Here is a 14,721-nt window from a genome sequence, read left to right as displayed (position 1 = left end):
ACACATTTTTTCCTGTAGTCGATATGTAGTATCATGGTTTTGGGGTCAGAAAAGATTCTTGATATGATTTCAATTTTCTTAAATTTATCAAGGCTTGATTTGTGACATGAGATATGATCTATCCTGGAGAATGTTCCATGATCACTTGAGAAGAAAGTGTATTCTGTTGTTTTTGGATGAAATGTCCTATCAATATCAATTAAGTCCATCTTGTTTAATGTATCATTTAAAGCTGTGTTTCCTTATTTATTTTCATTTTGGATGATCTGTCCATTGGTGAAAGTGGGGTGTTAAAGTCCCCTACTATGATTTTGGTACTGTCGATTTCTCCTTTTATGGTTGTTAGCATTTGCCTGATGTATTGAAGTGTTCTTATGTTGGGTGCATAAATATTTACAATTGTTATATCTTCTTCTTGGATTGATTCCTTGATCATTATGTAGTGTCCTTCTTTGTCTCTTGTAATATTCTTTATTTTAAAGTCTATTTTGTCTGATATGAGAATTGCTACTCCAGCTTGCTTTTGATTTCCATTTGCATGGAATATTTTTTCCATCCCCTCGCTTTCAGTCTGTATGTGTCCCTAGCTCTGAAGTGAGTCTCTTGTAGACAGCATATATAGAGGTCTTGTTTATGTATCCATTCAGCCAGCCTATGTCTTTTGTTTGGAGCATTTAATCCATTTACATTTAAGGTACTTATTGATATATATGTTCCTATTACCATTTTCTTAATTGTTCTGGGTCTGCTATTGTAGGTCTTTTCCTTCTCTTGTGTTTCCTGCCTAGAGAATTTCCTTTAGCATTTGTTGTAAAGCTACTTTGGTGGTGCTGAATTCTCTTAGCTTTTGCTTATCTGTGAAGGTTTTAATTTCTCCATCGAATCTGAGTGAGATCCTTGCTGGGTAGAGTAATCTTCATTGTAGGTTTTTTTCCTTTCATCACTTTAAATATGTCCTGCCACTCCTTTCTGGCTTGCAGAGTTTCTACTGAATGATCAGCTTTTAACCTTATGGGGATTCCTTTGTATTTTATTTGTTGTTTTTCCCTTGCTGTTTTCAATATTTTTCCTTTTTATTTAATTTTTGCTAGTTTGATTAATATGTATCTTGACATGTTTCTCCTTGGATTTATCCTGTATGGGATTCTCTGTGTTTCCTGGACTTGATTGACTATTTCCTTTCCCTTATTAAGGAACTATTTAATTATAATCTCTTCAAATATTTTCTCATTACTTTCCTTTTCTCTTCTTCTTCTGGGACCCCTATAATTTGAATGTTGGTGCATTTAATGTTGTGCCAGAGGTGTCTAAGACAGTCCTCAATTCTTTTCTTTCTTTTTTCTCTATTCTGCTCTGCAGTAGTTATTTCCACTGTTTTTTCTTCCTGGTCACTTATCCGTTCTTCTGCCTCAGTTATTCTTCTATTGATTATTTCTAGAGAATTTTTAATTTCATTTATTGTGTTGTTCATCATTGTTTGTTTGCTCTTTAGTTCTTCTAGGTCATTGTTAATGGTTTCTTGTATTTTCTCCATTCTATTTCCAAGATTTTGGATCACCTTTACTATCATTACTCTGAATTCTTTTTCAGGTAGCCTGCCTATGTCTTCTTCATTTATTTGGTCTGGTGGGTTTTTAGCTTGCTATTTCATCTGCTGTGTGTTTCTCTGTCTTCTAATTTTACTTAACTTACTGTGTTTTGGGTCTCCATTTTGCAGGCTGCATGTTCATAGTTCCCATTGTTTTTGGTGTCTGCACTTATCCTCTGTGTGGGAATCTCTCTGCTTTGCCCTCTGCATCCCTGTTGCTGCACTCTCCTCCTTGGTGCCAAAACTTACCCCCCACCACCCTCCCGTCTCCACCCACGAAGTTGTTTCCTAGTGTGTGGAAACATTTTCTCCTTCACAGCTCCCTCTCAGAGGTCCCATCCCTATTTTTTTGTCTCTGTTTTTTTTTCTTTTTTCCTTGGCCCTACCAAGGTATGTGGGGAGTTTCTTGCCTTTTGGGAAGTCTGAGGTCTTCCGCCAACATTCAGTAGGCGTTCTTTAGGAGTTGTTTCACATGTAGATGTATTTCTGATGTATTTGTGGGGAGGAAGGTGATCTCCACATCTTACTCCTCCTCCATCTTGAAGGTATCCTCCAAACATAATTTTTTATCCTTGAAAGTTACTTGAAAAGTCTTTGAAGCTAATATATCTGAAAAGGGGTTAATATCTCTAATATATAAAAAAATTACTACAACTCAATAACAAAGAAAACCAAACAACCTGATTAAAAATAGGCAAAGAATTTAAAATAGCTATTTCTCCAAGAAGATATACTAATGGCCAGTAAACGTATGAAAAGGTGTTCAGCATCACTAATCATCAGGAAAATGCAAATGAAGACTACAGTGAGATGCCACTTTACAGAACTAGCATGACTGTTCTAAAACAAAACAAAACAACACAAAAACAAAAACAGAAAATAACAATGTCGGCAAGAATGCAGAAAAATTGGGACTTTTTACATTGCTAGTGAGAATGTAAAATGGTGCAATTTCCATGGTAAACAATATGGTGATTCTTCAACAAATTAAAAATAAAATCACCACATGATCCAGCAATTTTACTTCTGGATTTATACCCTGAAGAACTGAAAGCAGAGACCATAACAGATATTTATACATCCATGTTCATAGCAGCATTATTTACAATAGTCAAAAAGTGGAAGCAACCCAAGTGTTCATCAACAGATGAATGAATACATAAAATATAGATATAACGCAATATTATTTAGTCTTAAAAAGGAAGAAAGTGCTGAAACATGCAACAACATGGATGAATCTTGAAGACATTAAGCTAAGTGAAATAAGCCAGTCACAAAAGGACAAATATGGTATGATTCCACTTTTATGAGATACCTAGAGTAGTTAACTTCGTAGAGACAGAAAGTAGAATGATAGTTGCCAGGGGAGGAGGAAGAGGTAAGTGGAGAGTTATTCTTTAGTGAGTAAAGTTTCAAGTTGCAAGATAATAATAATTAAATAATATATTATTTCATTGCACCATGAAACTCTGCTGTGAAAATTACAGTTGTAATTTTATAATTTTTTTATTGTGATCATTATATTAATGTATGGTTCAACCACCAGAATTTATGCCATTTTTGAGAAGAAACTATATTTGATCTTATGTATCATTTCTTCCTCAGTACCTAGCATAATGCTTGGCATTTAGTAAGTGCTCAAGGAACATATGATGAATATATATATAATAGGAGATAATCCAGAATACTATAAATTGGGACCAGACTGTGCAGGAAATTTAACACATGGCTAAAGAGTTGATAAATAATTTGGTGGATAATAGAAAATCACTGGAGAGTTTTGGACAAGGAAGTGGCATGAAATAAACTATTCATCAGAAAGATTGATGTCTCAATGTTTTCATGTCTGGTCATTTAGAGGTCATATAGAATATTTATAGTTGAGATAAAAATTAACAGAGGTAAACAGAAAATAGAATTGCAGTGAGACTAGATAGAAATTTCCTTCCAATGTGGCATCATGTGTGTTGTAAAACATTGTAGAATGAAGAATCAGTATACTTTAAAATAGATCAAGATTATCCGTACTGTATCTAAAAGAAAAAGAATTTAAAAAACATTTAAAAGAAAATTCAATAAAGTCTACATATATGCAGCTAAGGAGAAAATTAATGGAAGGTAATATGAAGTAATAAACGCAGAATGTAGCAGAGTTAAAAAAATATGCAAGTAAGTAGAAATCAACAGAAAGTAATGTGACACACTCTACAGTGAGTCTAATAGACTCACAGTTAAGATGAGAGATCAGGAACAAAGTTCTGCTTCCTGTTGTCTCAGCTGTTTTAGGCATCTCTACCCCAGGTTCTTTATGTGTAAAATAATGAAAATAATAGTTCCAATTTTAAAGGGTTATTATCATGAGATTAAATGAGTTGAAATATTTAAAATGTTTAGAAAAAATTTGGCAAATATTGAACATGAAATAACAGTAGATATTATTTTATGACAAGTTTAGAAGTAGAAAATAAATAAAATAGCAGACCAGTCATATTTGAAATGTGAAGTTTGAAATGTTTTTAGACCTATAGAAAAACAGATTCAAATTAAAGTGCATGACAAATTTTGACTAGTAAATAAAAATAAATTCAAAGCTATCAAAAATAATACATATTTTCTCCAAATAAATAATAGTAGCACCAATGGAAAAATTCTAATAGCTGACAAAATAAATTACTTCACTGTATATAAGCAATAAGGAAAAAAAGGGTAAATCTAGAGTTAAAAAATTAGGATGTATGAAACAGTAGTAAGCTAAGTTATCAGTAAAATATTTTGTTAAATAAATCATTGACTGATAGGAATAAATGAATTTAGTTTATTCCAAAATTATTTGATGGCTTTTTGGGTGACACAGTGGTTGAGAGTCTGCCTGCCGATGCAGGGAACACGGGTTCGTGCCCCGGTCCGGGTAGATCCCACATGCCATGGAGCGGCTGGGCCCATGAGCCATGGCCACTGAGCCTGCGTGTCCGGAGCCTGTGCTCCACAACGGGAGACGCCACAACAGTGAGAGGCCTGCGTACCGCAAAAAAATAAAATAAATTATTTGAATATCCTTCTGGATTATACAAACAAGGAAGTTAAGAGAAGAATCATTTCTGTTTTCAATTTTATGAAAATTGTATATAGATAAATATGTATTAAAAATGAGTCATTATTTTTCTAAACAAGTAGAAGGAAATGAGAATAAAATAAGTATTAGCAATAGAATCAAAGGAAAGAAAGGAGAAAACAAAGCCCACTGAAGCAAATTAAAAAGAACTAAGTAAGATGATAGAACTAAGTAACCACAGTAAATGTATATAGAGTAAATTTATACACAAAAATGCAGAGATTAGTTTGTGTGCATGTGTGTTTAATCAAATTATATCCTGCATTAGAGCAGCACAGAAAATAAAGGGATGGAAAACTTCCTGGTGGAAATATTAATCAAAGAAAAGGTAGTCTACACTGCAGTGTTAATATCAGACAAAACATAATTTTAGGGTAAAAACACTATGAGAAACAAAGTGAGATGTTAAATATTAAAAACCACAGTAATCCATCAACGAAAACTAACAAGCATGAATGTGAATATTCATTAAAAGCTATTCTTTAAAGACACAATATAACAACTTAGTGATTTTAAAGTAAATATTGACAAATCCATCACTACACTTGGAGATTTTAACAAACTTGTATCAGAAACTGATGCATCAAGCAAATATTTTAAGCATTAATAAAATATTTACAAAATTTGACCACTTAGTAGGTCACAAAACAAGTCTCAAAAAGTTCCAAGGATCAATATTATAAACACCACATCTCTGACCACAATAAAATTACATTTGAATCTTCTGAGCACAGTAAAATTACATTTGAAATCAATAATCAAATGATAATCCAAAGAAACCATATGTCTGGAAATTGTAAAATATTTAGATCTGGGCAACACAGAATGTATTGTATACTAAAACTCATAAGGTGAAGCTAAAATGATATAAGAAAATTGGAAATTTAGTTTGTTATCCCCTCCAAAAAAAAAGCCTAAAATAAATATGGTCAACTCCAAAGTCTAAGAAAAATACAATAAATTTGACACATGGAAAGGTGAAAGAATAAGTAATAAAGCTCACATCAGAAATTAAATAAAATAGAAAACAGATGTAAATAGAGATTATGAATAAAACCAAATTTGGTTCTTAGAAGAACCATAAAATAGATTAATTTCTAGCAAAATTGATTTTATGAAATAGAGAGAAGGCACAAATAATGCTATTGGGAATATAGGAAGAAACATAACCACAAACATACAGTATCATAGAAAAAATGGATTTAAATTATGCTAAAAATGAAAACAAGAATGAACTAGAAATTTTGGATGAGACATGAATTTGAGAATTGACAGAGAATAATTAGAAAGCCAGTATAAATCATTGATCATTAAAGATAGTATATTAGCAATCAAACATCAATAGTTCAACTTTCGACAACAGTAAATTTTAAATTGCCTTGAAAAAAAGTTTTGTCAAATTCCAAGGAATAAGAAGTGTTTCAAAAGAAAGAGAAAATAGGAAAATCAATCCATTTAAGGAAGTGGCCATAAACTTGAAACTCAACTGGACAAAAATATTAAAATTATAAACCAATCACTCATATGTATATAGGCCTAAAATCCTAGATTAGATTTATAGGAAATAAAGCCATAAATTTAAAAAGAGTAGTAGTGTTAATACTGAATCTTGACCAATGGGGTTTACCCCAGAAATGAAAGAATATTTAAACTTCATAAATGTATTCATGCAATTTACCTTAAAGAAACAGAACATAGAATTTATCTAAATAAAAATGTTTAATAATAACTAATTAATGAGGGAAAAATAACTGTTAAAAAACCAGGAATAAAAGGAGTTTATTCTAACCACAAAACCAGACTATGTCATATTTAATAGAAAACTCTAGTAACATTCCTTTTAAGATCTGGAACAAGAGAAAGATGTCAGATATTAATTTATGAAAGGGAAGACATAATATCAAAGATATGTTAAATTTTACAAAACTAATCTATAAATTCCCTGTAGTTCTAATAGAAATCCACTAAACGATTTTTTGTGGGACATAAAAAATGGATCCTGAAAATCATATACAATATAAAGTGTGAAGAATAGCCATGAAGAATATGTAAAACATGCAAAAGGGAGGATTGTCATTACTTGATATAAATATTTTTATAAAGCTATAATAATAAAGACAATGTCACATTTATATAGAGTTAGAGAAACAATAAATGAGGCAAAATCGAGTCAAGAAACAGAGCCAAATATATATGGAACTTTATATGGGCAATCAAAAATCTTTGAGGGAAAGATGGTTGGGCAATTTTTTTCATATTTAAAAATAATGAAATTATTCCCCTCAAAACAGAAACAAAAATAACTTCAAATACATTAAAGTATTAAATGTGAGAAAGAAACATTAAACACATGAGAAGAAATCTAGAATATCTCTGTGCCATGAATGTATGGAAGAATTTCTTCTTCAATACAAAAATATAAAGACTAATAAAATGAGTAAAATAAGGTAAAAAAGTAAATAAATGGGAAGAGTAGTAAACTTGACTACATTTCAAAAGAACAAAATTTCACAAAAATAAGAGGTGAGCAATGGAACGGGAGAAATATTTGGATCCCGTCAAATAAATAGAATATCATTGCTCAAAATAAATTTTTAAACTTCTGCATATTGGTAAGAAAAAGGTTCATTTAAAATATAGCTTCAGGCTTCCCTGGTGGCGCAGTGGGTTGAGAGTCCGCCTGCCGATGCAGGGGACATGGGTTCGTGCCCCGGTCCGGGAAGATCCCACATGCTGCGGAGCGGCTGGACCCGTGAGCCATGGCCACTGAGCCTGCACGTCCGGAGCCTGTGCTCCGCAATGGGAGAGGCCACAACAGTGAGAGGCCCACATACCACAAAAAAATATATAAAATAAAAAAATAAAATAAAATAAAATAAAATATAGCTTCAAAATATGAACAGGCAATTCACAGAAACAGAAAATTTAATGGTCAATAAACAGAACATCAATCACATTGCTAATTAGGAATAAGCAAAGTAAAATAATAATGAAGAACCACTTCATATCTATCAAATTGACAAATATTTTATAATATGATGACAGTGTTTGTGAAGGTTCAGAATAATTGGAAATATTTTCAAAGCAACAAAACAAAAGATATTTCAGCCTACCAAAAATAGATAGTATGTGGCCCACATTTAACTCCTATAAACTCTGTGATCAATTAGATACCACCACAGATCCCAGGGGTCAGAACCCAGGTTTTCATTGTATCCCTTTGTCTTCTTGTCTCTGCCAAATAAGGGCCACCATATGGTCCCTCCTCTTTAGGGTGCATCTCCCACCATTATATCTGGCCTCTAGGAGACAGCCCCCAAAAGTTATTAAAGTATACTGGTGCTTCCTTCCCCAATTCCTTTTTTTTTTTTTTTTTTTTTCAAACTCTGGTAAGGAAGTGTTCTCTGGTTCCTCCTGGCAGAACATGGTTTGGGGTAGATGAAAATGTTCACATAATAACTCCACTCCAAGTTCATATATCCCAAAGTCTTCAGACTGTTTCCTCTATATCTAGATATGAAATCTTCTGTAAAGAGCCAGAGAGCAAATATATTGGGCTTTGCAGGCCAGTACAGTGACTGTCTTGCATTCTTTTTTATTTATTTTAAAACTCTCTAAACGTGTAAAAATTATTCTTATCTTGATGGCTGAAAAAAAAAAAGAAAAGAAAAAGAAAAGAAAAAACTGGAAACTGGGCTTCCCTGGTGGCGCAGTGGTTGAGAGTCCGCCTGCCGATGCAGAGGACACGGGTTTGTGCCCTGGTCCGGGAAGATCCCACATGCCACGGGGCGGCTAGGCCCGTGAGCCAAGGCCGCTGAGCTTGTGTGTCCGGAGCCTGTGCTCCACAACGTGAGAGGCCACAACAGTGAGAGTCCCACGTACCGCAAAAAAAAAAAAAAAAATGGAAACTGGCTGAGGGCTGAATTTGGCACAGGGGCCACAGTTTACTGACCCTGCTCTGCAGTAGAGCAAGAGAATTCTAGCATTTCAGCCTCAAGTTGTGTAATCTAGGAATTTGTCCATTTCATCTCATTTAACTAATTTGTTTGTGTACAATTGTTCATTGTATTGTCTCATAATCCTTTTATTTCTGTAAGGTCAGTACTAATGTTCCTGCATTCATTTCTTATTTAAGTTAGTTTACATTGTTTCTATTTTTCATTGTCAGTCTAGTTAAAATTTTGTCAATTTTATTGCTTGAAGAACCAAACTTTACTTTGGTGATTTTTCTCTATTGCTTTTCTATTCTCTAGTTTATTTATCTCCAATCTAATCTTTTTTCTTCTTCTTCTTCTTAACCAAAGGAAAAGACAATCCAAAGACTAGAAAATGTTTGCAAAACACATATCCAATGTAAGCTTTCCAACTAGAATATACAAAGAATGCTACTCTTCAATAAAAAAATCACAATGAGCAAAATTGTTAGCAGAAACTTAACAAAAAATATGTACAATTGGTAAATAACACATGAAAAGATGATCAGTCTCATTGTCATTAGGGAAATGGAAATGCAAACCATTTAGATGCCACTGTACATCCACTAGCATGGCTAACATTAAAAAGTCTGATCATAAAAGTGATGCAGCCAGAAATCTCATGAACTGATAGTTGGAATATGAAATGGCACAAACACTTGGGGAGAAAATTTAGCAGTTTCTTAAAACTTTAAACCTACCCAATGGTCTGACCCAGGCTCTGTATTCACTGGAAAAGTGAAAACATATGTCTACACAAAGACTTGTACATAAACGTTCACTGTGGCTTCATTTACAATAGCCAAAAACTGAAACCAACTAAATGTCCATCAACAGGTGAATGGAAAACAAATTGTCATGTATCTGTACACTGAAATAACACTCAGCAATAAAATGGAATTAACTATTGATATGTGAGAGAGCACAGATGAATTTCACAGTAATTATGTTGAGATAAAGAATGAGGACAAAATAAAAAAGAATACTGCCTGATTCAATTTATATAAAATTCTAGAAAATGCAAATTATTCTACAGTCACAGATCAATGGTTGTCTTAGGTAGGGGGACAGGGAAGGGGATGCACAAAGGAAACAGAGGGCACAAAGAAATTTTTGAGGTTGATGAATATGTTATTATGGTGATTGTGGTGGTGGTTTTACATGTATATACATATGTCAAAATTTATCAGCTAATGCTTTATATATGTGCATTTTAATGCGTATCAGTTATACTTCAGAAAACTATAATTAAAAAAGAAACTCTGTATTCACATTGTCAATTAATTATTAGCTTTAAATGCTATATTTGTAGGGAGCATGATAAGGTTTGGACCAAAGAAGAAAAATATGTTTTTTGAAGTCCTGTGAAGACAGAAGTCATCAGGTGAAGTGGAATTACAGCTGAAAAATCAGAAAATATTGAAAATGGAAATAAACGATCTTGTAAGAGGAAGGTATGGATAATAGAAGATAGTTGTTGAAAAATATTGGTGAAAGAATAAAGAGGGAACAAAGGGCATGCAGATTTCACCTGTTTGTTCATTAGGGAATTGACTGAACTCCTTACTTTCCTCACCTGAAAATAGAATAATACCTACACTATACTTTCTGTTAAAATTAGTTAACATGACTATTTAACATCTCTGTTACATTATAATCAGGAAAAGCACATGTTATCACCATCTAACATGAATGTGCCCTTTATATAAAAACATATATTTATTATTTTATGTATTTGTTTACTTGCTTATACAGGTCAACCATTATGAATATTTACCTTGTTTAGGGTTATATTTATAAATTAAATTAACTTCCATGATAAAACAGTTTATTTTTGTGAGAGACTATGTGTTTCAAGGCTGCAAAAAAGTGAATTTTAAATAGTTTCACTAATTCTTGTCCTATTTGTTAACCTTAAAAGTAGTTTCCTTCAATGAAGTGCTAAGAACCTAAAATCACATTTTATCAGTTAGACAGTCACTAGATTATTAAACACATTGCTATCAGAACTATTTTATAATATATTCAACTACTGCTTCCACTATCTGAGCTTTGCCCCAACATTCATATCCCTCTGATTCTCCTAACCAGTGTATTCCTTATTATGAAGCAAAACATACAGTCAGCGTGGTTGCATAAATATTCAATAAACAAATAAGGTCAGTGACATCTTGCACTAAAATAAAATACTGGCATATATGAAATAAGGTGGCAATTACACCTTAATAACAGAAACAAACACTTTACACATTTACACAAGACAATACAATTCATTCATTCATTCATCAAATATATTTCAGTCACTGTACTAGACACTTGAGATAAATCAGAGGGGTGGGGGGAAGAACAACCTGACTTGAAGTTTATATTTTAATAGACTGAGGCTAACTAGACGAGATAGATAGATGAGAGATAGGTAGATATAGAGATACAGTATTCTAGAATATTGTAAATTCTGTAGGAAAAAAAAAAATTGAACAAGAAAAAGGGAACCAAGGGGGCAAGCAATGAGTTGGAGGTTGAAATTTTGAATAGGATGGTAAGGTAAGCCCCAATGAGAAAATGACAAGTGAGTAAAATCTTGAGGTGAGGGATTTAGTCTTATGGATATTCAGATAGAGTGCAATGTTTCTAAGGCTCCTGCAGCCTTCACTCAGAGCAAAGAGACCAGATGGCTGGAGAGGAGGGTGTTGGGGAGAATAGTAGGTGGAAAAGTCAGAGAGGTTCAGGGCAAGACTGGGTAGAACTTTGTGTGCCATTGGCTTTTTACTCAGTGAAATAGGAGCTGTTAATTATTTTGAAAAAGGAGGATGTGGACTAATTTCCATTTTAAGAAAATGATTCTGGCTGCACTAGAGTAAATAGAATTCAAGCATAGAGGAATGGAAGCAGGAAATCAAGATGTTATTGTAATAATCCAAATGAGAGTGGAGAAGTCTGAGACCATAGTGAATGCAATGAGAAGTCGGATTCTGAATACGTTTTGGATATAGAGATGGTTAGGATATGGGAAAAGATTGGAATTAAGGATAAATCCACAGGTTATAGCCCAAGAGACTACAGCAGGATAGAGATGTTATTAATGAGATGTGGATGACTTTGGACAGATCAGGTTTTTGTGGGCAAACATCAAGAAAGCTAACACATGGAAACTTCCATTCTATCAAGTCAGTGTTAAATGCCTTGCACAGGACCAATTGACAGGTATATAAGAGTGAACAAAACATAGTTCCAGCCCCCTTGAGAATTAACAGCCAAGTGGGCCAATTAATAAACAGATTGGGCACTCTCCATGTAAAAAGAAATTGTCTATGAGGGGCTAATGCCTATCTTCTCTAACATCACCAAATCTTGGAATATGAAAGCATAAAGGGTAAAAATGTGAGTTAAGTTTCAAACAAACTAGATCTCTTGACCCGATCGGCAGCATACTTATGAAACTAATGGAATTCATTACTAATATTACACAATAAAAAAGTATAACATGAAGTTAACATACTAAATTTCCCCAAGTGCTTTATAGCCTTTATTTTATATATTCAAGTGTTACTGCAAACTAACAATATCATTTCCCGAGGTAGGCTGCACACTGAGCTGACATTGACCTCATCTTTGCGATTCGGCAGGAGGGACTCCACTCTCACAACATCACGGTGGCATATTGGCGACAGGTTAGACTCAGCTACCTCGGGTGTTCCCAGATCTGTGCAAAAGCAGTGAGAGATGCACTGAAGACAGAATTCAAAGCAAATGCCGAGAAGACTTCTGGCAGCAACATAACAGTTGTAAAAGTCAAAAAGGAATAATCTGCCCTGATTTAGCTTGAATACTACATTTTCAGAGTGAAGATGTGTGGGCACATGTTATGGCAGATTGAAAACGATCTCACTTCATGGGGGAAAAAAATACCTGTCTTTTTCATAGATTGACATTGCCAATAATTTGAAGTAAGTCTCAAAAAATATATCATTTCCCATATGTTTAAATAAATGTATGATACAAGAAAACATAATAAATGAAATTAAGACTTTGAGAAAATATTCCTCTCTTTGATGTTGATCAAGCTTTGCAGCCATATCTGTTTTCTGAAAACCTTAGACTGAATGAACTATGGGTTTGACAACAACTACTATTTTCTAAAACGTAACATTTTTCTATATTATGGAAGAAATCCAAGATTATAATACATATTTTGGAATGTAAGAAAAACACAAAAGAACTCCAAAACGGGAAAAATCATGTTTAATCTCTTCTTTCAGAGTTAACCTCTGCTAATATTTTGGTGTTTGTCCTAAGGTAACATGTGTAAAAATGCATATTTTCAAGTAAATATAAGCACACATACACACTTATGTTAACAATTATCAATTTCCCTCAGAGATGATTTGGAATAAAAGAAAGATGTATGATATATACACTACTATGTATAAAATAGATAACTAATGAGAACCTACTGTATAGCACAGGGAACTCTACTCAATGCTCTGTGGTGACCTAAATGGAAAGGAAATCTAAGAAAGAGTGTATATATGTATACGTATAACTGATTCACTTTGCTACATAGAAGAAACTAACACAACATTGTAAAGCAACCATACTCCAATAAAAATCAATTAAAAAAAAGAAAGATATATGTGTTAGATCACATACTGATTTAAAAAGGTGATTGTTAAGGTGAAAAGAAAATAGACAAATGTTATTTTCAAAAACACATTTTAAGGAAGAGTATATCTCTAAAATTTAAAAAATATATAATAGTCAAAATAATATTCAATCAAGTGATATTCACTAGATGAATATTTTATTTTCTTACAAAATTTATGCATCAAGTGAAAGAAAATTCAGTGCTCTCTCTATATATCTTATTAGCATTGACTTTTTAGATAAGATCTTAAAATGTATACTTTACTTTGATAATGTCATTTCTCCTAATTAAAATGCTATGGTTAATGTGTGTGTGTGTGTGCACATATGTGTATCTACTTGTTAAGTACTTCTTTCAGTTACTGGTATAATGCTAAGTGAAGAATGACGCAAAATGATATTCATAATGGCAAACATTATACAGAGCTTATGTGCCTAGCTCTCTTCTATATGCTTTCCTATTTATCAACTAATGTGAACCTCACAGCACATCAGTGAGCCAAATACGATTGCTACCACCACTTTACTAATGAGGAGAAATGAGTCACAAAGAGACGGAGTGTTTTAGCATAACTTACCCTATAGTCACACAGATAGGAAGTAGCACTAGTTTTCACACCCTGGCTATTGGGCTTTAGAATTTGTGTCCTTAACAGCTATACTCTGCTGCTTCATATAGTTTCAGCCCATCAATTTCTGTTTTATTACATGAATAGGTATTTTTTAATTATATTGGATAAGTATATATATAATTGCAAATAATCACCATTACTCTCAACTTAGCCTAATTTTTAGTCTAAATGTTTTCTGGGAACATTTTTTCAGGCAACTTATATTTACCAATTTCATTTTACAATTATTCATCAAATTCACATTTCTATTTTTTTCATAACGTCCCAGAAGCTTTTCTCAGATTTTAGCACCTCCTGTTATTTTCCAGTATTATCTAACCATGTTTTTCCCCCTCAGGCTTGTAAAATAAGTTATTTGTAATTCAGCTTTTCTAGTAGTAATTAACAAATAACTGTATTAGCTGATCTGGTTCTATTGTGTTTCTTAAAAGACTGCTATGTGCTTAACACTATACTTGATATTGAAATAAATCAAAGTCATGTATCTTTCCCTGGAAAAATTTACAGTTTAGTTGAAAAATAGATAGTTTACCTTCACAAACAAAAACTGTCTGTCTATACCAGTGTTTCTCAGCTTCTTTTCATGAAACACATAGTGATTTCACCAGGCTGGACATTCCAATGAGTGGACGATACACAATTCCTAATTCACTCTCTAAAACTTTCATATTCTTTAAGTTTTTATATATGTGTGTGTGTGTGTGTGTGTGTGTGTATATATATATATATACATAAATGTATAAAATAAAGTTCTCCACATATTAGTGAATG

At 32.9% G+C, this 14,721-nt stretch overlaps 1 protein-coding gene across 1 annotated transcript; it reads left to right on the top strand.

Moving 5' to 3' along the window:
• Positions 1 to 11,277: 11,277 nt before the first annotated feature.
• LOC309797714 (ATP synthase subunit epsilon, mitochondrial-like) lies at positions 11,278 to 12,568 on the top strand (the record flags this gene model as incomplete). The annotated part of the gene is made up of 2 exons (XM_082646153.1): positions 11,278 to 11,376; positions 12,301 to 12,568. 2 exons carry the CDS (start codon positions 11,278 to 11,280, stop codon positions 12,478 to 12,480), a joined length of 279 nt encoding a protein of 92 aa, XP_082502279.1. The 3' UTR covers positions 12,481 to 12,568.
• Positions 12,569 to 14,721: the final 2,153 nt, after the last annotated feature.

This window comes from Mesoplodon mirus (genome assembly GCF_964341445.2).
Source record: "Mesoplodon mirus genome assembly, contig: HAP1_SCAFFOLD_912, whole genome shotgun sequence".
Classification (NCBI taxonomy): domain Eukaryota; kingdom Metazoa; phylum Chordata; class Mammalia; order Artiodactyla; family Ziphiidae; genus Mesoplodon; species Mesoplodon mirus.
Note: the sequence above shows the minus strand (reverse complement) of the source record. Positions and strands in the feature narration are given on the sequence as shown.